At 45.2% G+C, this 23,286-nt stretch overlaps 1 protein-coding gene and 2 long non-coding RNA genes across 3 annotated transcripts in view; all 3 read right to left on the minus strand.

Annotated features, from left to right (window-relative positions):
• The window catches only part of LOC138950521 (uncharacterized), a 129,847-nt gene that overhangs the window by 29,642 nt on the left and 76,919 nt on the right, over positions 1-23,286 (minus strand). The window lies entirely within an intron of this gene.
• On the minus strand, positions 3,124-4,985 carry LOC138949681 (uncharacterized). Its single transcript, XM_070321460.1, has 4 exons — positions 4,846-4,985; positions 4,463-4,579; positions 3,927-3,992; positions 3,124-3,579 (listed from the first exon to the last, which is right to left on the minus strand). The coding sequence occupies exons 1-4, from the start codon at positions 4,922-4,924 to the stop codon at positions 3,281-3,283; spliced, it is 561 nt and encodes a 186-aa protein (XP_070177561.1). The 5' UTR covers positions 4,925-4,985; the 3' UTR covers positions 3,124-3,280.
• On the minus strand, positions 16,312-19,280 carry LOC138950495 (uncharacterized). Its single transcript, XR_011450689.1, has 4 exons — positions 18,975-19,280; positions 18,541-18,623; positions 17,109-17,254; positions 16,312-16,455 (listed from the first exon to the last, which is right to left on the minus strand). It is a non-coding gene; the product is annotated as an uncharacterized lncRNA (long non-coding RNA).

Below are 23,286 nucleotides of genomic sequence, written 5' to 3' on the forward strand. Positions count from 1 at the left end.
CAAAAACATATACATATGTTATATTTGGATTAAAAAGAAGCTCTGAAAATTAAAAATATAAAAATTATAATCAAAAATTAAATTGTCCAAATCAATTTAAAAAGACTTTCATCTTATTCCTTGTCGGTTCCTGATTCCAAAAACATATAGATATGATATGTTTGGATTAAAAACACGCTCAGAAAGTTAAAACGAAGAGTGGTACAGAAAAGCGTGCTATCCTTCTCAGCGCAAGTACTACCCCGCTCTTCTTGTCAATTTCACTGCCTTTGCCGTGCGCGGTGGACTGACGATGCTACGAGTATACGGTCTTGGTGCATTGCATTGCGTTCAGTTACATTCTGTGAGTTCGACAGCTACTTGACTAAATGTTGTATTTTCACCTTACGGGACTTGTTGGTTTTGGATTTGCATTTTTAATGGGTTCATCTGACTGTATGACTGAATGACACTGGCTTTATGTATTGATACATAGTTATTTATTTGTTGATGTAATTTCAGATGGACAGGCTGTTGCTGCACGCATAGGAAAACAGCTGCAAAAGAATAGTCAGCAGATCAACAAAGCAGCTGACACTCTGACAAGCCTTGGCTTCACAGTGTCGCCTGACCAACTGTCTGACCTTGATGGCGAATTGTACAATGATTGCAGTACCAGTCCAATCTGTGCTGTCATGAAGAAAGCTGCTCTTCGAAGAGCGGATCTGGATAGAGCATGTGAGGCCAAAGACCAGGTCAAGAAAGACATGCGTCTCTTCTTAGAGTACTTGCAAGAAAAGCAGAGCGAGCTGGATGAAGAGATACAGAAAGATGTCAAATCCCTTCAGGAAATTGGACAGCGACATTTGCTGTGTGTGCGAAAAATGTATTTAGAAGGCATATTTCAGCAGTGCCTTTCAGATTTCTCGTTGCACCTAGACCGCATGCCAGAGTACATTCCAAGTGAACTTGGCCTTCTGCTCAGTCAGCGTGACATCAAACTTGACCTTGTCAGTGTTCCAATAGAAGAAGGATGCGACAGTGATGATGAAATTATTTGATTCACAGCCATACATTAGGCCACACAACATTGGACTGTTGTGCGAGTTGATAATACACAATGTGTATGTCGTGGGGAGTTTTGGACCAATTATGTTTGTTTTATAATAAGTTAACTTTGAGGTTATATCTTTGATGTTTTTGAAGCAAGACCTTTGCAACTTTAACATATTTTCATTCACCTGCTCTGCCTTTCCAGCAAATACTCAAAGAGGCAATGTTCTTAGGGTTTGATAATTGACTGGATTTATTATTATAAGAATCTTTTTTAAGGGGGGTGGTATTATACAGTGGAATCCTCCTTTTAAGACCTAAACAAATCTGTTGCACTGTTATGAGACATGACTAAGATGAGACTGTAAATGCACAGGGGGGTCCCTTTGTATTGCGTATTTTGCATGCACATAGCATATATCTGCAGGGACCCCCCGCGGGTTAGGGGGAAGAATTTACCCGGATGCTCTCCAGCATGTCGTAAGAGGCGACTAACGGATTCTGTTTCTCCTTTTACCCTTGTTAAGTGTTTCTTGTATAGAATATAGTCAATGTTTGTAAAGATTTTAGTCAAGCAGTATGTAAGAAATGTTAAGTCCTTTGTACTGGAAACTTGCATTCTCCCAGTAAGGTAATATATTGTACTACGTTGCAAGCCCCTGGAGCAATTATTTTAATAGTGCTTTTGTGAACAAGAAACGATTGACAAGTGGGTCTATCCCATCTTCCCCCTTTCCCCGTTGTGATATAACCCTTCGTGGTTGAAAATGACATTAAACACTAAATAAAGAAAGAAAGAATCTGCAGGGAGGTTTAGAGGGTGATATTAGGAGGCCCAAAATGCCATGTGCATGTGTGTGTGTGTGTTTACTCATAAAACAGTAATTCCAGCAGAAACCTGTGATGTACACACTCATTTTAGCTAAGTAGCTGGCACTGTTATGTACATTGTAATGCAACCCGTGATCCCTGCTTTGCAGTCTCAAAATGTTTTCGTTGAAAAAATAAAAATGTGGTGTCAAAAGCGAGGGGAAATCTGTGTTGTGTGTGTGTGTAACAAAAAACCCCACCAAAATCAAACTTTCACAATAAAACAACAACAACCACAAATACTTGGCAAATCTGTTTATTCACAGAAAAACCTAACACTATACTTCTCATCAGGGAAGCAAATGCAAAACACAATGTCGCAATGCAATAAGGTAAAACAAACAAGTTGCGTAAGGCGAAATTACTACATTTAGTCAAGTTGTGGAACTCACAGAATGAAACTCTTTGCACTGCATTTCTTTCACAATGACCGTAGTCCGCCGCTAGTGCAAAAGGCAGTGAAAGTGATGAGCCTGTTTAGCGCGGTAGCGGTTGCGCTTTACTGCATAGCACGCTTTACTGTACCTCTCTTTGAACTTTCTGAGCATGTTTTTAATCCAAACATATATCTATATGTTTTTGGAATCAGGAACCGACAAGGAATAAGATGAAATTGTTTTTAAAATGATTTCGGAAATTTAATTTTAATCATAATTTTTATATTTTTAATTTTCAGAGCTTGTTTTTAATCCGAATATAACATATTTAAATGTTTTTGGCATCAGAACATGATGAAGAATAAAATAAAAGTAATTTTGGATCGTTTTATAAAAAAATAATTTTAATTACAATTTTCAGATATTTAATGACCGAAGTCATTAATTAAGTTTTAAGCCTCCATGCTGAAATGCAATACCGAAGTCTGGCCTTCGTCGAAGATTGCTTGGCCAAAATTTCAATCAATTTGATTGAAAAATGAACAGTGCCGCCTCAACTTTTACAAAAAGCCGGATATGACGTCATAAAAGACATTTATCGAAAAAAGTCCGGGGATATCATACCCAGGAACTCTCATGTAAAATTTCATAAAGATCAGTCCAGTCGTTTACTCTGAATCGCTTTACACACACACACGCACAGACAGACACATACACCACGACCCTCGTCTCGATTCCCCCCTCTATGTTGACTAAATGTAAAAATCAGTCATTGTTGGGTGAGAATATACACAGTTCTACCATGTTCTTTCCAGAGTGTGATGTCTGCAAAATGATCAAGAGAAGTATTTCCACTAAATGCCAACTACTGCTTTACTCATTGTCCAGTTCCACTATTTTGCTGTGTGCACATATCTGAACCTTCAGATGCTGTGATCGGTTCTTGAAAGATAATATGTCTCGCACTCACATAAAGTCCTTTTTTTCATTACTCACACCAGTCATTGATTCAATTTACTGAGTTTTCTTCTCTCTGCCACAATCATGTTCTTGACACAGAATTTTATCTGGGTCCACTTTCTGTTCCTTAAAATGGGACATTTCTGTTGCACTTCCAAACAGTCTGCTTTGCCCGGCAAAGTTTCAGTGGCAATAAACTTAGTAAGATTCAGACCAATAGCTTTTCTCTCCTCGGCGCTCCACTTTTTTCGTATGCAGCCTTTCTTTCCTTCTTCAGAATGCCCGGGTCGGGTCACTGACACTGTTGTTGGTGCAGGCGATGTGGACCCCATCTGGTTTTCTGAAACAAAACAAAGGAAATCAGACACATGGGATAAACTTTTAAACTTTTTTTCTATGGCAGACTGGACGACCTACAGCGCACGGCAACATTTGCGCGGAGAACCGGCGTTTCCATCTGAGTGAGCGACAAGAAGAAGAAGAAGACACATGGGATAAACTTTTAAACTGCGTAGATTTAATAACAATTTTTGTAAAAGTTGAAGCTGGATGCACACATTATCATTATGCCAAAGGATTTAACTGAGTTTGATTTATCCCACAATTTTATGATAAGGTGTCCGGCAACATTCATTTGTTACGTTTCAAAAAAACAATTTTATTACTTTCACTCTGTTACACACTCACCAATCGGACCAGACAACAGTGCTGCAGGGTCAGACTCCTCTGAGGCCACAGCAGACATCAATTCTTCTGAAAAGTAGCAAGATAACTCATGGTACAAGCCTTACCGTACATACAACTACACAATGAATTACACCAACCTAGCTAAACCGTCGCGATATAACCTTCGTGGTTGAAAACGACATTAAACACCAAATAAAGAAAGAAAGAATGAACCTAGCTAAATCAACCTAGTTGCTTTCATCAGAATATGTGATTTGCCACCATAACAATTCATATTATGATGGTGGTTGCTCTTTGGCCCGCAAACACTCAGCACAGTCATTGAGAAGATTCTTCATAGTTACAAAGGAGTTTTACATATTGAAAAACCCTTAAACAACTTTCGACAAAAACATTATGCTTTGACATGTTTACCCATACTTTACCAGATGTAGAAACTGACTTCTGAAGTAAAACTGCAAAATTTACACTGGTATAATAACTAAATATATGAAGCACTGCTTGATGTCATGACGGAAGCAAAGATACACACACACCTCTTTTCTGAGAGGGTCTTGTTACTTGATTGACAAGCATGTGGAGATCAGACGGCAGATCAGACGGCAGTGCTGCAGAGTCGGGCTCCTCTGTGATCAAAGCATCCATCACTTCTTCTGAAAAGTAGCAAGATAACTCATGTTACCAGCCTTACCGTACATACATCCACACAATGATCACATTTGTCTCCAGCTACGATGTGTACCTAGCTATTTTCTGTTGGATATTAGACAGAAATTAATATGTAAATCGCCGTGAGCTCTTGTGAGAAACGGCGATTAATAAATGTCCATTATTATTATTATTATGTCAATTTAAAGCAAGAAGTAAACCTTTTCATTCAAACATTGCTTGTTATTGTTAAACAAAACACTTTTAATACCTTTTTCTGCTCCAAAAACTTGAGAGAACTCATTCATAAAGCCATCAGTGTCATCTGCAGCAAGCGATTCGGATTCCATCCTGTAACAGAAAGATATTACATTCTTTTCAACTGATCTCAAATTTAAAAAAAACAAAACATCACACTTTTCACACACATTAATATTGAAGAAAAGAAATATTTCTTCAATATCTGACAAATTCTTGAAATTTGAGTAGCGTATTACCCTGTAGTGTTGTCAAGAGCAGCGGGTGGAGCTTGCTCATCCACAGTTGTTGGTCTGCAACAAACAAAAAAACAATGTACATTCAAAGGCAATTTGTACCACAAAAATATATAATCATATAAGTACTTGCACAAAAAACAGACACTGTCCGGATCACACTTGACTTAAAAATAATACGCACCCATGCCTATTACACACAGAAATGTAGGATGAGTAGGGTGGGAGGCACAAATGCATTTCCCAAATCGAATACTGTAAGCTACTTACACACAAAAGTGAACCTTGAAAACGCCTACCCCCCGTACAAACGTTTAAAGCACATGCTTTAAATCAACCTGGCATTTTGGTGGTGTCAATCTTGAAATCCTGGCTGTTTCAATACCTTTACCTGACCAACCAAACATTTGGGAAACAGTGGTTAAAAAACCAAACTTTTTTTGAAGCACTTAAAACAAACCAAATATATATTAGATAGTTAGACTGAAGTGAGATTTCACCACCATGGGTTGTCCATAGGTGTTGGAATTAAAAATATTAATGACATCCTTCAACTCAACACCGAACAGATGAAATAACAAAAATTAAAAAGTTCTTGAAATCTGGGTAGCTTTTTACCCTGTGGTGGAGGCAGGAACAGTGAGTGGAGCTTGTTCAACCTCAGTTGTCGCTCTGCAACAAAATCAAAACAATGTACTCTGAAAAATTGTGCGTCACTACATTGGGGTGTGCACGTTAAAGATCCCACGATTGACAAAAGGGTCTTTCCTGGCAAAATTGTATTGGCCTTGATAAAAATGTCCACCAAAATACCCGTGTGACTTGAAATAATAGGCCGTGAAAAGTAGGATATGCGCCGAAATGGCTGCGATCTGCTGGCCGATGTGAATGTATTGTGTTAAAAAAAATTCCATCTCACACGGCATAAATAAATCCCTGCGCCTTGAATATGTGCGCGATATAAATTAAATAAAAATAAAAATAAAAAATAAATCCCTGCGCTTAGAACTGTACCCACGGAATACGTGCGATATAAATCTCATATTGATTGATTGATTGAAAAATTGTTATGGAGACCAAAAAACTGTCTGATTGATACAAAAAAAGTAGAAAATATGAGTTTTTGAATTTACAGGAACACTTCTTGTGTAATTCTACATAATACAGATGTCAATATTGTTATGGCCTAATAGGGCTTGCTAAACTAGAAAACTACAGAACTCTATTTTTCTGTATCACAAAACAAATTCAAAAGAGAGAAGAAAAAAAGAGGTGAATGGGGAAGTTTATTCAATACTCACAGTCCATGAATAACGATCTCTGCATCAAGGAGTCTCTTCAAATCACTCCGGGACATTGAGCTCACGACGTACTTTTTCAGCCCTGCAGGCCAGCCGCTTATTCTGATTTTTCCAGCTTGCACTGCTTTCCAAGGAAATCCCTTGAACTTCAAGGTACACCTGCCTGAATAAAAATAAATAATAAGAAAGAAGAAAGAGAAACACATTATTTAATGTTGTCATTAATATGTAAAGCATTATGCTATACAAGAGAAGACACTTGGCATTGTTGCAGGGATGTCCTTTTCCACACCAGCATGCCCATGTCACGTTAAATCAAGACAGGGCATGTTGAACTGCCTCATTCACACGACTGACTGGTGTCCTCATTTGCACCACAAATCCAACCATCAATGATCAAGTATTGAGCGCTACAATTTTATTTTGTCATTTAACAAGAAGAGCAAACGCTCGATCGAGTCACTTTCGCAGTTCTGAATATTATATGAGGCATCAGATGGACAGGAAGAAATTGCTATTCACAACACAATGAGTCACGTTCACATAAAATTTGAGCCCGGTCACTTTTATAGTTTCCGAGAAAAGCCCAACGTTAAGTTGTGTGTTGCCGAACAGAAAAGGCTAGTTATCTCCCTTGTTTTTCTGATAACGTTCGTAAAAGGCTACAGATGTAAATACTTTGATGTAAAGAATAATCCTACAAAGTTTCAATCACATCCGATGAACTTTGTCAAAGATATAAAATGTCTAATTTTTCCTTTGACGCTGACCTGTGACCTTGAAAAAGGTCAAAGGTCAACGAAACCATCGTTAAAGTGTAGAGGTCATTGGAGGTCACGACTAAACAAAATATGAGCCCGATCGCTTTGATAGTTTCCGAGAAAAGTCCAACGTTAAGGTGGTGTCTACGGACGGCCGGCCGGCCGGACAGACTAACACTGACCGATTACATAGAGTCACATTTTCTCAAGTGACTCAAAAACAGTTTGCAGTAAATTTTAATTTGAAACATATGCATGAAACATGTAACTTACTTGCTACTCCGTTCATCTTAGAGCGAACATGCTCTTGCAGCTCTGCAACCGTCGCAGTTCCGTCGCGGGAGGATCCATCTGCAATGATAATATCAGCACAATGCTTGAGAATGAACACAAAGGAATAAGACAACCAGTTGTATTTTTACATCCCTATAAAATAACAACACGCATAAAAAGCAAAAATAGTTCTCACTTAAGCTCAAGTGTTATAGTTAGACTGGTGGAATAATGTATTAAAGCAACACTAAGTGGGGTCATTAATAGCCACATAGACCTTTACCTGATCCTTAACAAAAACCAGACATGTTATAGAGATGACTCTGAATGTGCTCCTTCGTAGGGGTAATATCATTTGTTTAAACCAAATCTATCCTTCTGCATAATCTTTTTCTTTGTTATATACATACTGTCACGATCGGGTGACAGAGACCAAGAAAGCGTCACTCAGTGGAGTGCCTGTTCTGGGTCAATGTATGATAGAAAGCGCCTGTGCGTGATATTGGGCTACAGCAGAGTTTGCTGACAGTGCTCAACGAGCACGGATGTTTCGTGGCGCACGAGTTTCACAGTGCAGGGGTTTCTGCTGTCATAGGGCTGACGGTTTTTCGCTGACAGCGCGCACGGGATTTTCGCGGATCGAGTTTCTCGTGTCTTTTTTCTGCTTGGGAGGCAGAATTGTGTATAGCTGGACTGGTTTGGTGACAAGGTCAGTCACGTGTATTTGGCTAGGTGGTCTGTCAGAGACTCAAGGACGGCACACTTGACACCCAGCGGCAGAAGGGGAAGGATCTAATACACAGTTTCTAGAGTATGATGGTTTTTCACCGAGTATTATATTCGGCACTCTAGGGGAACTTCCACTAGTTATTTCTTTCTCACTGCCACGTATTTTGCTGAGGACAAGTCGTCAACTTTCCTTCGTCGGCGATGGCTTTCGCATAAGGATTCGACAAGGGGTTCTGGACGTTTTTGGTCACTGTTGACGAACAGAGGCTGTTCCAGGGAGGAGGCGGACTTTGCTTCCTTGAGAGAGTTACAATCATAGGCTTTTTGAGGTAATAAATCATTATTAAACGCTGTTGATGAGTCTGTGTTGTGGAATAATTTACTCTCTGTTATTCTTTCCAGGTTAGCGCATAATTTACTCTCTGTGACGCTAAAATATTAATCTGTATATGGTTTTTGCAGATAGGGAGAGAAGGACGAAAAGTGACTGTTTTGTTGTTGTAAAAAGTCCGTTTTGTGCAGGCCCACGTGCTCGATGAGATATTTAAAGATGACATGTTTAAAGGTGGTGGGTGAGGGGTAGCTGACATGTTTAGTGCACCGATGCTTTCTGTTTGCAGCCTTCGTTTCGTGTTCCTGTAACCGCTGCACGGCTGCCTTTGGCGGGACTTTGCTAGCTGCAGACGTTGGAGCTGGGACCTGAGGAAGCTACGCTAACCGGCTAACCAGCAGACCGGCTAACCAGCGAACCGGCTAACCAGCGAACCGGCTAACCAGCAAACCGGCTAACCAGCAAACCGGCTAACCAGCAACCCGGCTAACCAGCATACCGGCTAACCAGCATACAGAGAGAAAGCTAAGTGCACCATGTCTTACGCACCCCGTTGACCACCGTTGTCTTTTCTTATCTATGATTACACTGGAGTAGCGACAACGTGGGGTGGTGACACCTGCATGAACTAGAGCTTTTGAACAGAACATTCTCATTTTGACTGTATTTACACGGGTTCAGCGTGTTACGTTAATTTTCTATATACTACTGGCATTTTGTCAGTAACCACGGGTTTTTTACGTGTTGAGAACGTAAAAGGAACATATTTTGAGTGAAGGCTCGAGGGAGGTGGCGAGTTTATACATAAACAGGCGTCTGAAACTTATACTTTTGTTGACTCTATTTAATTGTATGACTGCGAGAGTGGATCGTGGTGTGGTTAGTTAATTAGTAGTAATTAACCGGTTCATAATCACCTTAAGTGATATATTGAAACGTGACACATGGGGGCCAAGCCGGGATTTACTCAGTTAATTTCCAACTGATAAAGACCCACCAATTAAGGATAACTAAGAGCAGATAATCTCGTCAGTGCTCGACTTATTTTCTGCTTGGTGCTACCCTTTTTTGTATAGTTTTGATCATATACCACACCTTAAGCGATTCACATCTTGCAGGAAATGTAAATTGTAATTTGTGAGTTATTGTATGCGCTAACTGTGATTACTTCCCTTTCCTTTGTTTGTGAATCTTTGTTGTTGTACGTTCAGAGTTTTCCGTTGCAGAGAGCTGAGCGGGGTTAGCGGATTTGTTATTCGTTTTACTCAGTTTTCTCTACATTGTTTGTTTCGCATTCTGTAACAGGTTACATTTCTACCGTCTTGTTTTACTTGGATTTTTCTCCATATTTTGACTTTGTTGGAATTTTGGGGGGGAAGGGTCCGAGGACTTCTGTCCTAACCAAGGCTGTGGGAAACACTCTGTTTCACCGCAAAAAGCAGCCGATAAAGTAGGCCACGGCTGTGGGAAACACTTTGTTTCACCGCAAAAAGCAGCCATAAAGTAGGCTACGCGTTTTGTTCTACACCGTTTGGATTTTTCTTCTGCATTTTCTGGTTACTGGATTTTTGTATCCATCGCTTTCATCACCGCGTGTTCTAGCTATAGCTGCGTTAGACTTACTTTGGTAATAAAGCTTTGCTAAAACTAACCATGGCTACAGGGGGATCTCCTACGAAGAGATTAACTTTTGAGACTCCTGGTAGTGAGGAACAGACAGAGCGAGACGCACGCGTTAGAGCGCGTAGTTTGCTTAAGCGCAAGGAGTTAGAACGTAAGGAAGACATAGAGCGACAGACGAGAAAAGAAGAGCTTGACAGACAAGAACGACAGGCCGAACGTGAGAGACAGGAACGACAAGACGAACGTGACAGACAAGAACGGAAAGAGAAAGATGAACGAGACAGACAAGAAAGGGAACGACAGGCCGAACGACAGGCCGAACGTGACCGACAGGACAAGAAAGAGAAAGACGAACTTGACAGACAAGAAAGGAAACGACAGGCCGAACGTGACCGACAGGAAAAGAAAGACGAGCTTGAGAGACAGGAACGACAGGCCGAACGACAGGTCGAACGTGACCGACAGGATAAGAAAGACGAGCTTGAGAGACAGGAACGACAGGCCGAACGTGACAGACAGGACAAACAGGCGGAACGCGATCACCAGCTAGAGCTAGCTAGGCTACAGGCCGAGAAGGGTACGCTTACTCAGGCTAGCGCGCCGGCGTTTGTTGCTGACCGTACGAGACTGCCGACGTTCGACGATGACAAGGACGAGCTCGACGACTTTTTACGCCGGTTTGAGCGCATTGCATCTGACCAGAAGTGGGAAGAGGCCACGTGGGCTAGCCGCCTTAGCACCTGCTTAAAGGGACGCGCATTGCAGCTCTACAACGCTTTGGATGACGACGAGGCGAGAGACTATCAGGCACTAAAGAAGGCGTTACTCCAGCGCTTCAACCTGACTGCGGAAGCCTACAGACGACGTCTGCGTAACAGCAAGAGACTGAGCGGCGAGCTGAGCCATCAGTTTGTGGCACGCCTTAATCTCTACCTGCGGCGCTGGGTGGAGATGGCCGAGAAGAACTGGACCGTCGACGACCTTGCCGACCTCATTGTCATGGAACAACTGATGTCCAGCCTGCGACCTGAGGTGGTGACCTTCGTGCAGGAACACCAGCCAAAGACTACTCAGGAGGCAGCCGACTGGATCAGAGTACACGAGGACGCCCAGGCGATCTCCGGCAAATCCTCAGGCTCACGGCCAGGAAAATCGGGAAATTCGGGTTCTTCAGGACCCAAGGACGGGAAGGACAATCAGGGACACAAGGGATCAAGTTCCAGATCTGACATCCAGTGTTTCTACTGCAACAAGTGGGGCCACGTGAAGAAGGACTGCCACAGGAGACAGGCTGACCAGAAGGGCGTACACTTTGTTGGCAGCGAGGAGTTAAGGGACGTCACGAGCTCATGCACAATTCCACAACTCTGCGTACCGTGCTCCAGGAAGCATTTCCAGCCCCACTGCAACGTCTACGTTAACGGAGTGAAGGGCGAAGGTCTGCGGGACACAGGGGCAGACATGATAGTGGTTCGGGCGAGTCTAGTTCCAGCTATGGCCTACACAGGAGACAGCATCAGAGTGAGAATGGCCGAGGCATCTCACGCTTACGACTTGAACACGGCAGTGATCAAGGTCGTAACACCGTTGTTCACGGGGACCATTGTGGCCGTCGTCATGGACGATCCTCCATGCGACCTGCTCATTGGAAACCGGGTTCAGTTTGTGGACGGCGTCACCAGGGAGGTTCCCGTTTATCGGTCTCCCGACGTCATTTCAGTGCTCACGCGGGCACAGGCGGAGCGAGAGGACAAACCTCTCAAACCCCTACCTGCTGCACGAGCTGCCCTGGGGAACGTGACCCCCGCGCTTCTCGCGAAGGCTCAGGCATCTGATCCGACATTAGCGACTCCTCGGGAGCACGCGAAGTCGGGGAAGGTGAAGCTGAGCGGGAAGCATGGGAGGTCAAGGTTCCTCAGGGACAAGAAGTTGCTCTACCGTGAGTTTAGCAACCAAGAAGGTACATTCAAACAGGTTGTCGTGCCTCGCGAGTTTCGCGAGGGTGTCATGGCAACGGCACACGACTCGATTCTGGGAGGTCATCTTGGCACCAAGAAGACCACGGATCGTGTCTGGCGCCACTTTTACTGGCCAGGCATCTGCACGGATGTCCGACGTTTCTGCGCGTCCTGCGATAAGTGCCAGAAGGTGGTGGCCAAAGGAAGGGTGAGGAAGGTCCCCTTGGAGAAGATGCCGCTCATCGACGAACCCTTTCGTCGGGTCGCAGTGGACATCATCGGGCCCATCTTGCCTGCGTCTGAGGACGGAAACAGATACATTTTGACCATGGTGGACTACGCTACTCGATACCCAGAGGCGATCCCTCTGAAATCGATTGAAGCCACGCGAGTAGCTGAGGCTCTGGTTACTATGTGGTCCCGGCTGGGAATTCCATCAGAGGTACTCACCGACAGAGGCACGCAGTTCACGGGAGGAGTGATGGCGGAGGCAGCACGACTGCTATCACTGGAGCAGCACTTCACCACTCCTTACCATGCTCAGTGCAACGGACTGGTGGAGAGGTTCAATGGCACCTTGAAGACCATGCTGAGGAAACTAGCTCAGGAGAAACCACGCACGTGGGACAGGTACATCCCAGCATTGCTTTTCGCATACCGCGAGGTTCCTCAGGAGAGCTTGGGTTTTTCCCCATTCGAGCTGTTGTACGGCAGACAGGTACGCGGTCCCATGGCTATTCTGCGTCAGGCTTGGACGGACGAAGAGGCTGACGAGGAGGTGCAGACGACAGCGACCTACATAGTAGAACTCAGGAACAGGATTGAAGAGACCTGCAAACTGGCTCAGGAGAACCTGGGAAGAGCAGCACAGCGTTATGCGCGAGGATTCGACCGCAAGGCACGGCCGCGCAGCTTCAAGATTGGAGAACGGGTGTTGCTACTTCTACCTGTCAAACACAACAAGCTACAACTGCAGTGGCAAGGACCTTTTGAGGTGATAGCGAAAGTGGGCCAGAACGACTACAGGATCGTCATGAACGGGAAAGCACGCCTGTACCACGCCAACCTGCTGCGCGCCTACGTAGAGAGGACTGCCTACGGGGAAAAGGACAAAGTGACAGAAGCAGTTGCTGTCGTGATGGACGAGACAACGGAAGAACAGGGAGGAGGACGTGTACCAGTTTGTCCGCTGGAGGCTAGTGAGGATCACACGGACGTGCACATCTCACCTGAACTTGGGGACGACCAGCAGGCGGACTTGCAAGAGATCCTGAAGGATGCAGCACGGGTCCTTACAGACATACCACTTCAGACGCATCTAGAGGAGTTTACCTTCGACTTGCTGGAGAAACAGCCAGTGAGGACGAAGCAGTATCCCATGCCTCATGCCCAGAAGGAGGTGGTCAGGAAGGAAATCGCCGACATGACGAAGTTGGGCGTCATCGAGCCAGCGAACTCTCCCTACAGTTCACCGATTGTGCTTGTGAAGAAGAAGGATGGACGCGTCAGGTTCTGTGTCGACTACCGGAAGCTGAACAAGATTACGGCGTTTGACGCGGAACCCATGCCTGATGTGGACTACCTCTTCAGTCACTTGGCCAAGGCCAAGTATTTTTCAAAGTTAGACCTCACCAAGGGATACTGGCAAATTCCAGTTGCCGAGGAAGATCGCCCAAAGACTGCATTTACCACTCCATTCGGCCAGTTCCAGTGGACAGTCATGCCTTTTGGTCTACAGAATGCAGGTGCCGTCTTCACTCGCATGATGAGGAAACTTTTGGAACCATTGAAGCGCGAGGACATCAGCAGTTTCATTGACGATGTGCTGATCGCGACAGAGACATGGACTGAACATCTCGACGCCCTGCGCGACGTGTTCGGAAGGTTGAGGGACGGAAATCTGGGAGCCAAACCGTCCAAGTGCTACTTGGGATTTCGGGAGTTGTCTTTCCTGGGTCATGTTGTCGGCGAGGGATTGCTCGTTCCAGAGGACGACAAGATCCAGAAGATTCGGGAGGCGGAGCCACCGCGCACGAAGAAAGAAGTCAGGTCTTTCCTGGGCCTAGCCAGCTTCTATAGACGCTTCATCCCGCACTTTGCCGAAATCGCTCTACCACTGACCAACCTTACCAAGAAACTACAACCGACCGTTGTAGTGTGGACTGAGGAATGTAGCTCCGCATTCAACACCCTGAAGAGGCGACTCACCAGTCAGCCGATTCTCCGACTACCAGACCTGAACAAGGACTTCGTGCTGAGGACAGACGCTTCAGGGAAGGGACTTGGGGCAGTGTTGCTTCAGGAGACAGAGGGGTTTTTGCACCCTGTTTGCTTCGCCAGCCGTAAGCTGACCTCGGCTGAGGCAGCGTATGCAACGGTTGAGCGCGAGTGTCTCGCCATTGTCTGGGGCATCCAGAAGTTCGAAGCGTACCTGTACGGACGACCTTTCTGTCTGGAAACAGACCATCAACCTCTGCAGTATCTACAGGTTGCAAGGTTGGCAAACGCCAGACTTATGCGCTGGGCGTTAATTCTCCAACCGTACCAATTCACGGTACGCGTCATTCCGGGCGCCAACAATGTTGGAGCTGACTTTCTCTCTCGGGCTGTAGAGGAGAACATGACTGTGAGCGAAACCGAGGTTTCGTCTTGAAGAGGGGAGGTGTGTCACGATCGGGTGACAGAGACCAAGAAAGCGTCACTCAGTGGAGTGCCTGTTCTGGGTCAATGTATGATAGAAAGCGCCTGTGCGTGATATTGGGCTACAGCAGAGTTTGCTGACAGTGCTCGACGAGCACGGATGTTTCGTGGCGCACGAGTTTCACAGTGGGGGTTTCTGCTGTCATAGGGCTGACGGTTTTTCGCTGACAGCGCGCACGGGATTTTCGCGGATCGAGTCTCTCGTGTCTTTTTTCTGCTTGGGAGGCAGAATTGTGTATAGCTGGACTGGTTTTGTGACAAGGTCAGTCACGTGTATTTGGCTAGGTGGTCTGTCAGAGACTCAAGGACGGCACACTTGACACCCAGCGGCAGAAGGGGAAGGATCTAATACACAGTTTCTAGAGTATGATGGTTTTTCACCGAGTATTATATTCGGCACTCTAGGGGAACTTCCACTGGTTATTTCTTTCTCACTGCCACGTATTTTGCTGAGGACAAGTCGTCAACTTTCCTTCGTCGGCGATGGCTTTCGCATAAGGATTCGACAAGGGGTTCTGGACGTTTTTGGTCACTGTTGACGAACAGAGGCTGTTCCAGGGAGGAGGCGGACTTTGCTTCCTTGAGAGAGTTACAATCATAGGCTTTTTGAGGTAATAAATCATTATTAAACGCTGTTGATGAGTCTGTGTTGTGGAATAATTTACTCTCTGTTATTCTTTCCAGGTTAGCGCATAATTTACTCTCTGTGACGCTAAAATATTAATCTGTATATGGTTTTTGCAGATAGGGAGAGAAGGACGAAAAGTGACTGTTTTGTTGTTGTAAAAAGTCCGTTTTGTGCAGGCCCACGTGCTCGATGAGATATTTAAAGATGACATGTTTTAAGGTGGTGGGTGAGGGGTAGCAGACATGTTTAGTGCACCGATGCTTTCTGTTTGCAGCCTTCGTTTCGTTTCGTGTTCCTGTAACCGCTGCACAGCTGCCTTTGGCGGGACACTGCTAGCTGCAGACGTTGGAGCTGGGACCTGAGGAAGCTACGCTAACCGGCTAACCAGCAGACCGGCTAACCAGCGAACCGGCTAACCAGCGGACCGGCTACCCAGCGGACCGGCTAACCAGCAAACCGGCTAACCAGCAACCCGGCTAACCAGCATACCGGCTAACCAGCATACAGAGAGAAAGCTAAGTGCACCATGTCTTACGCACCCCGTTGACCACCGTTGTCTTTTCTTATCTATGATTACACTGGAGTAGCGACAACGTGGGGTGGTGACACCTGCATGAACTAGAGCTTTTGAACAGAACATTCTCATTTGACTGTATTTACACGGGATCAGCGTGTTACTTTAATTTTCTATATACTACTGGCATTTTGTCAGTAACCACGGGTTTTTTTACGTGTTGAGAACGTAAAAGGAACATATTTTGAGTGAAGGCTCGAGGGAGGTGGCGAGTTTATACATAAACAGGCGTCTGAAACTTATACTTTTGTTGACTCCATTTAATTGTATGACTGCGAGAGTGGATCGTGGTGTGGTTAGTTAATTAGTAGTAATTAACCGGTTCATAATCACCTTAAGTGATATATTGAAACGTGACACATACATTGGTTCTTGATGCGGTCGATCACATCATCACTGTTCAAAAATATGGTTTTGACAACTCCATATCCAAGGACTTCACAGCATCTTGTTTTCTTTTCCACTAGCATCACTCCACTGTCAATGCCCAGATGACCCAGCTTCTGCAGCTAAGAAAGGCAACATAAAAATAAATATATGAGAGAAAAAAATCAAGCAAACAAAACAAACATTGCAATATAAATAGGACTTTGAAAAATATAAAGTATGTAAACAACCCGACACTAAGTAACATACTGAACTTACTGGATAGTTACACTTCCAGCTCATGGATCCACATTTTATTTGACTGGAAAAGCCTGAATTTGATAACAGCTGAGCCGGTGTGAGATGCTCTTTGTTGTACAAACTGTGCTGGACTAAACCATGCTGTGAAACCACAATAAAACTATTATTTAAAAGGAATGTAGGGGATCAAGGCACAAAAACTATTCTCTGAATTACAGACCATACATTCAGTTACATGTAATACAATAAAAAGGTCTGCATGTACCAAGGCTGTCTGGTAAGCATTAAAACCCACCGTCTCAGGACTGAGTAATTGGAATTCATGAATCAAAAAACAAGAAAGGTAATTTATTGGAACATTTTTTGTTGACAAAACAATACGTTACAATCACATTTAGTAACGTATTTTGTTAAAATACGTTTTGGATTTGTTTATGGCATACATGGTTGTTTGCCCGCTACTTTATCGTAAATAAACCTCTTGGTCAATGTTTCCACCTACAGTTGATATATATATCATAATATATACACATACCAAGTGTATCAGTGTCTTTTTTAAAGAAGCCGGGTCTGTTTCGGCTTGGAGGCGTACCTCCGCAGCCTTCGCTGCACATCTGTCCTTCTCTTCCTTTGATAAGGCATGCCAGGATGGAGCGCCTGCTGCACACTGCAACCCTTGCCCTATTTGAACAGGTGGAACATGACATAAACATTGTCAATGACACATGCAAAGCTATAAGCAACAAACAATAGCTGCATTAGAAAAATACTGACATTACTTGTAACATGATGTTAGTCAAACCTTACTACCATGGGTGATTTCTCACAGTTGAGTGCAAATAGTACCAAAACAGAAGCGAGACTGGAAAGACTATTCATCACTGACCACTGCCCAGCTAGCCGTTGATCGTATCACTGCTGTTTGTATGTAAAAATAAACAGTCAATCATACTATCCCTGTGTCATAATTTGTGTGTTTGGTAACTGGTATGTAACAGGCAAGTGAAACTGCTTACAGGCAGTGACTTACATGTGGTTACCCGCCCAGCTGACGAAGTAAAATTCTGAGATTTGGCCATCCCCAGTAAAGCATGTGATAACTGATATTTTCTGAGAACTGCTAAGACTCTGAACTAATAGTTCAACTCATGCCTCTGAAGTCTCAATCAATAAATGGTGCTTCATGTCCCACAGGTACTTTGCCTATTAGGGGCTAGAGAATATTGTTCGATACCGTGCGTGTTTAAAAAACAACAAAAAACACACACATATACAACACAGTTCGTTTTGCGAGATATGGTGCATGTATGACATATACCTTAAAAAGTTCAATTAAATATGAAGAGTAAGACATTCATCTATGACTGGTGTTTTTGTGTGCGTTGGCACGCAACCACAAATAATTTAATTAAAAGGAAAAAATGTTTGTGCATTCAATCGCAGAAACTGCGGTAGGCCTAAGCCAAAGACAATGTATGTGTGTGTGTGCTGTGCACAGCAGCCCGCCTGCCTGGTGAGGCAAGGCCCTTCGCTCCCAGCAGTCAGTCTTGCACACACAACACGCGCAGACGGAAACGCTGACCAGCAGACGTGCATCACGCATAAAGTCTGGTGTACCGCTACCCGCCTGCAGTGTTGGACAGAAGCTGTCCTTCGCTCCCTGCTCGGCGGGCGCTGAGGTACACAGTGAGGTGGGCGTGGTACCAGTATGGTGGCGAATGATGTGTTATGGTGGTAACAAGGGAGAGGTCTCAACACAATCCCCTGGGGTGGGGTCGGCAGCAGGGTAGGTGCCACATGTACCACATGTACATAATAAGGGGAATAGGCCTCGTGGGTATGTGTATCTGAAGTCTCCTGACCTTTCTCAGCTTTTGGCTTTCAGATCTAATAATATTTTAGTTGATGCAAACATGCCAATACAGCCACTAGCTGAATGTTACACATTCAACTAAAATTCGGCTTACCTTTGCTTATTTCACTCATGTGAACGTGGTAACCGTTCATCTTTGGACCGGTCATTCTCCTTCCTTAGCAGCTGAGCAAAATTCTGCACACAGATAACAAAATACTAATTTAAATAGTCAAGCATTCAGAATGGCACACACACATTTGCTGGACAATCTTAACTATATGTTTATCTAACATACACATTTTTACCAAGACAGTGGATGCAAATTCAAGCCCTTGGAGCGACTTTAGACGTGAACGAATCAGGTCTGGACGCTGCCCCGCGCGCTTTCGGCTTTGTTCCGACCGGCTACATTATACTGATATTACTGATTTACTCATTCAACTTTTCACGCCAAAAGATCAGTCTCTTTTGCTGCAACCAAAAGACGACAGCTGTCAACAATATTTACATCACTTAATCAAATATCTAGCAGTTATTTTAACTTACCTGAGTTTGAGTTTTAGAGCTGGACTGTCGAAAGGTGCAATGTCAAAGAAGCCTCGTGCGCGAATAAAGACTCCCGCGATACTTGCTGCGTTTTCAGTTACGGTAGTTAACTCCCTTGTTCCGTCTTTTCACTGGGAAACCATTACAAAATATTGCATATTAAAATGTTTTGCCCCAGCAGAAGAAATGTATCGGTATATCCCTTTTAACAAGTATACGTATATGTTCATGCTAAACATGTCTCACTGTTGTTTTTCAGTTTTTCTTGATTTGCCTGTAAACAAAACGAACTGGGCAGCACATTTATTTCGGCAACTTGCCGCTAGCGCACGCGCGGAGTTTGCGATCCTGTCTAATATGCAGGGGCGGACGAGGGGGGGGGGGGGGGGGGTTCTGGGGTTTCCGGAACACCCCCCCCCCAGCTAAAAAAAAAATTTTTGCGTTTTTTTGGGGGGTATTAATCAGTGACAAAACCTGCTGCCTGAAACTGGTAATGATCATCCTCAGAATGCACCAGATTGCACCATTTTGCATCCTTTTTTTCAAAATTTTCCGGGGGGGCATGCCCCCGGACCCCCCTAGCAAGCTAGGCGCTTCGCGCCGTCGGCTCGGCGCTTCGCACCCATACATTCACAATAAACTTTTCGACCCCCCCTCCCCCCCCCCATAAAATGAACTGATTCGCCCCTGATATGTATCTATGATCTGACAAAGAAAAAAGTAAATTTTAAGGGGCTTAATGTCCGTCAGGTCTTAATTGCCTATATTGGACATGAATTGGTTTATACGATTCGAGTTTTACGCCCTCACGGCTTTTGATGTTTGCGTGTTTAGATGGTATCAGCCATCTGCACTTATGGTAGAATGACCAAGATCTTTAACGTGCCATTGTGGTGACACGGGGGTGGGAGATGGATACCGTCTCTGGGTCTGCACATAAAGTTGACCCGTGTCCGTCCCGGCCCGGATTCGAACCAGCGACCTCTCGATCACAAGTCCAGTGCTCTACCACCTGAGCTACCCGGGCCCCCAAAGGCTGACAAAGAGTAACTTTGTTTTGCTTTTATTTTGTAGGACGGACGGTGGAAAGGGGAGGGGGTGGGGATTGTCGTCAAGGGGGCGTGTCAGTTGCTCTGCGAGACGCTCTCCAGTCAGTTTTGATTGGCTGCGAGTGTCGGAGGCTGTCAGCTGGACCAGAGTCCACTTTCAAAGTGCATTGCAGAGACGAGATGTGCAAGCCGGTAGGCGGATGCTCCGCAGACAGCCCGGCCAAGGTACACTTTCGAAGTATCGAAGTATACTTCCCACGGCTATTCAGCCGTGTATTTGACATACTTTCAATCCGCTATGACCGAGGTGCAATACCTCGTGTGTGTGTGTGTGTGTGAATGTGTGTGTGTGTGTGTGTGTGTGTGTGTGTGTGATATTATTTCAGTGTAAGCGTATGTGCATGCGTGTGTATAAGGGGAGGAGGGGGTGGGAGTGTTCGTGTGTCTGTGGATATGTGTGTGTGTGTGTGTGTGTGTGTGTGTGTGTGTAAGTTAGTGTGTGTGTGTGTGTGTGTGTGTGTGTGTGTGTTGATCAGTGTTTTAGTGTAAGCGGACGTACGCGCGTGCGTGCGTGTGCGTGCGTGCGTGTGTGTTGGGGGTGTATTTATGTGTATGCGTGCGTGCGTGCGTGTGTGTGATGTTTGTTCAAGTGCGTGCGTGCGTGCGTGCATGCGTGCGTACGTGCATGCATGCGTGCGTTCGTGCGTGCGTGCCTGCGTGTTTGTGTCGGGTGATGGGGGAGGGTGGTAGTGTGTGTCGGGATATGAGTGTGTGTGTGGGATTTGGGGGAGCGGTTCGTTGGGGGTGAGGATAAGTGTGTCTGGGAATGTGTATGTGTGTTAAAGTGTATGCGTGCGTGTGTGGGGGAACTAGAGGTTGGGATGGGAGGGGGGAGGTGGCGCGTCTTTGGATATGTGTGTGTGTGTGTGTGTGTGTGTGTGTGTGTGTGTGTGTGTGTGTGTGTGGGTGTGTTGATTGTTTCAGTGTAAGCGTACGTACGTGCGTGTGTGTGTGGGAATGTTAGTGTGTCTGTGGATCTGTTTTATTGTGTGTGTGTATGTGTGTGTGTATGTGTGTGTGTGTGTGTGTGTGCGTGCGTGTGTGCGTGTTGTGTTTATGTGTTTGCGGGTGTGTTTGTGTGCGCGTGCGCGTTCGCGTTCGTTTGTGTGCGTACGTAGAGTTGTAACTGTCGGGGAAGGGCTATGGATTTGGAGCACTTTGTTTCCAAATGATTTCCAGTTAATCTTTACTCCAAGAAGTTGTGTACGTGTTGTTTGTTCTCTGTTCAGTGAGCTTAATGTAGGTGTGCTAACACAGGGACAAAAAAAACAACAACAACAACAAAACCAGGATCAATCGAAAATGATCCTTGTATATTGTTTTAGTGTAAGCGTACGTACGCTCGTTCGTGTGTGTGTGTGTGTGTGTGTGTGTGTGTGTGTGTGTGTGTGTGTGTGTCTGTGTAGAGTGGGTAGTGTGAGAGGGTGTGGGAATGTTCGCGTGTGTGCGCGTGTGTGTGTGTGTGTGTGTGTGTGTTTTGGGGGAGGGGTTCGTAGGGGGAGAGGATAAGTGTGCCTCTGGATCTGTATGTGTGTTAAAGTGTATGCGTGTGTGTGTGGCGGAACTAGAGATTGGGGGGGGGGGGGAGTTGGCGCGTCTTTGAATTTGTGTGCGTGTGTGTGTGTGTGTGTGTGTGTGTGCCGTGTGTGTGTGTGTGTGTGTGTATGTGTGTGTGTGTGTATGTGTGTGTGTGTGTGTGTGTGTGTGTGTGATGTTTGTTTAAGTGCGTGCGTGCGTGCGTGTTTGCGTGCGTGCGTGTTTGTATGTGTCGGGTGATGGCGGAGGGGGGTAGTGTGTATGTGGATATGAGTGTATGTGTATGTGTGTGTTTTGGGGGAGGGGTTCGTAGGGGAGAGGATAAGTGTGTTTGTGGATCTGTATGTGTGTTAAAGTGTATGCATTTGTGTGTGGGGAAACTAGAGATTGGGGGGGGGGGGGGAGTTGGCGCTTCTTTGGATCTGAGTGCGCGTGTGTGTGTGTGTGCGTGTGTGTGTGTTTGTGTGTGTGTGTGTGTGTATGTGTGTGTGAGTGATTGGAGTGGGAGGTGTGAAAGTGGGTGGGAATGTTCGCGTGTGTGTGTGTGTGTGTGTGTGTGTGTGTGTGTGTGTGTATGCGTGTGTGCGTGATGTGTTTATGTGTTTGCGGGTGTGTTTGTGTGCGCGTGCGAGTGCGCGTGCGAGTGCGCGTGCGTTTGTGTGCGTACGTAGAGTTGTAACTGTCGGGGAAGGGCTATGGATTTGGAGCACTTTGTTTCCAAATGATTTCCAGTTTATCTTTACTCCAAGAAGTTGTGTATGTGTTGTTTGTTCTTTGTTCAGTGAGCTTAATGTAGGTGTGCTAACACAGGGACAAAAAAAACTACAACTTCAAAACCAGGATCAATCAAAAATGATCCTTGTATATTGTTTTAGCGTTCGTTCGTTCGTGCGTGTGTGTGTGTGTGTGTGTGTGTGTGTGTGTGTGTGTGTGTGTGTGTGTGTGTGTGTGTGTGTGTGTGTCTGTGTGGAGTGGGTAGTGTGAGAGGGGGTGGGAATGTTCGCATGTGTGCACGTGTGTGTGTGTGTGTGTGTGTGATATTTGTTTAAATGCGTGCGTGCGTGCGTGTTTGCGTGCGTGCGTGTTTGTATGTGTCGGGTGATGGGGGAGGGGGGTAGTGTGTATGTGGATATGAGTGTGTGTGTATGTGTGTGTTTTGGGGGAGGGGTTCGTAGGGGAGAGGATAAGTGTGTCTGTGGATCTGTATGTGTGTTAAAGTGTATGCGTGCGTGTGTGGGGGAACTAGAGATTAGGGGGGGGGGGGAGTTGGCGCGTCTTTGGATCTGTGTGCGCGTGTGTGTGTGTGTGTGTCTGTGTGTGTGTGTGTGTGTGTGTGTGTGTGTGTGTGTGTGTGTGTGTGTGTGAGTGATTGGAGTGGGAGGTGTGAGAGTGTGTGGGAATGTTCGCATGTGTGTGTGATGTTTGTTTACGTGCGTGCGTGCGTGTTTGTCTGCGTGCGTGCGTGTATGTGTCGGGTGATGGGGGAGGGGAGTAGTTTGTATGTGGATATGAGTGTCTGTGTGTGTGTGTGTGTGTGTGTGTGTGTGTGTGTGTCTGTGTGTCTGTGTGTGTGTGTGTGTGTGTGTGTGTTGATTGCTTAATGTTGGTGTGCTAACACTAGGATTACAATAGAAAGTGTTGCCGCCAAGGCACACACACACACACAC

Source organism: Littorina saxatilis, linkage group LG16 (assembly GCF_037325665.1).
Source record: "Littorina saxatilis isolate snail1 linkage group LG16, US_GU_Lsax_2.0, whole genome shotgun sequence".
Taxonomy (NCBI): Eukaryota; Metazoa; Mollusca; class Gastropoda; order Littorinimorpha; family Littorinidae; genus Littorina; species Littorina saxatilis.

Excerpts from the sequence above, each read along its gene's own strand:
- LOC138949681 (XM_070321460.1), bottom strand. The coding sequence starts at position 4,924 with ATGGAATCCGAATCGCTTGCTGCAGATGACACTGATGGCTTTATGAAT. Across the intron at positions 4,580-4,845 it reads AGTTTTTGGAGCAGAAAAAG|AAGAAGTGATGGATGCTTTG; the intron begins GTATTAAAAGTG and ends GCTACTTTTCAG. Across the intron at positions 3,993-4,462 it reads AAGACCCTCTCAGAAAAGAG|AAGAATTGATGTCTGCTGTG; the intron begins GTGTGTGTGTAT and ends GCTACTTTTCAG.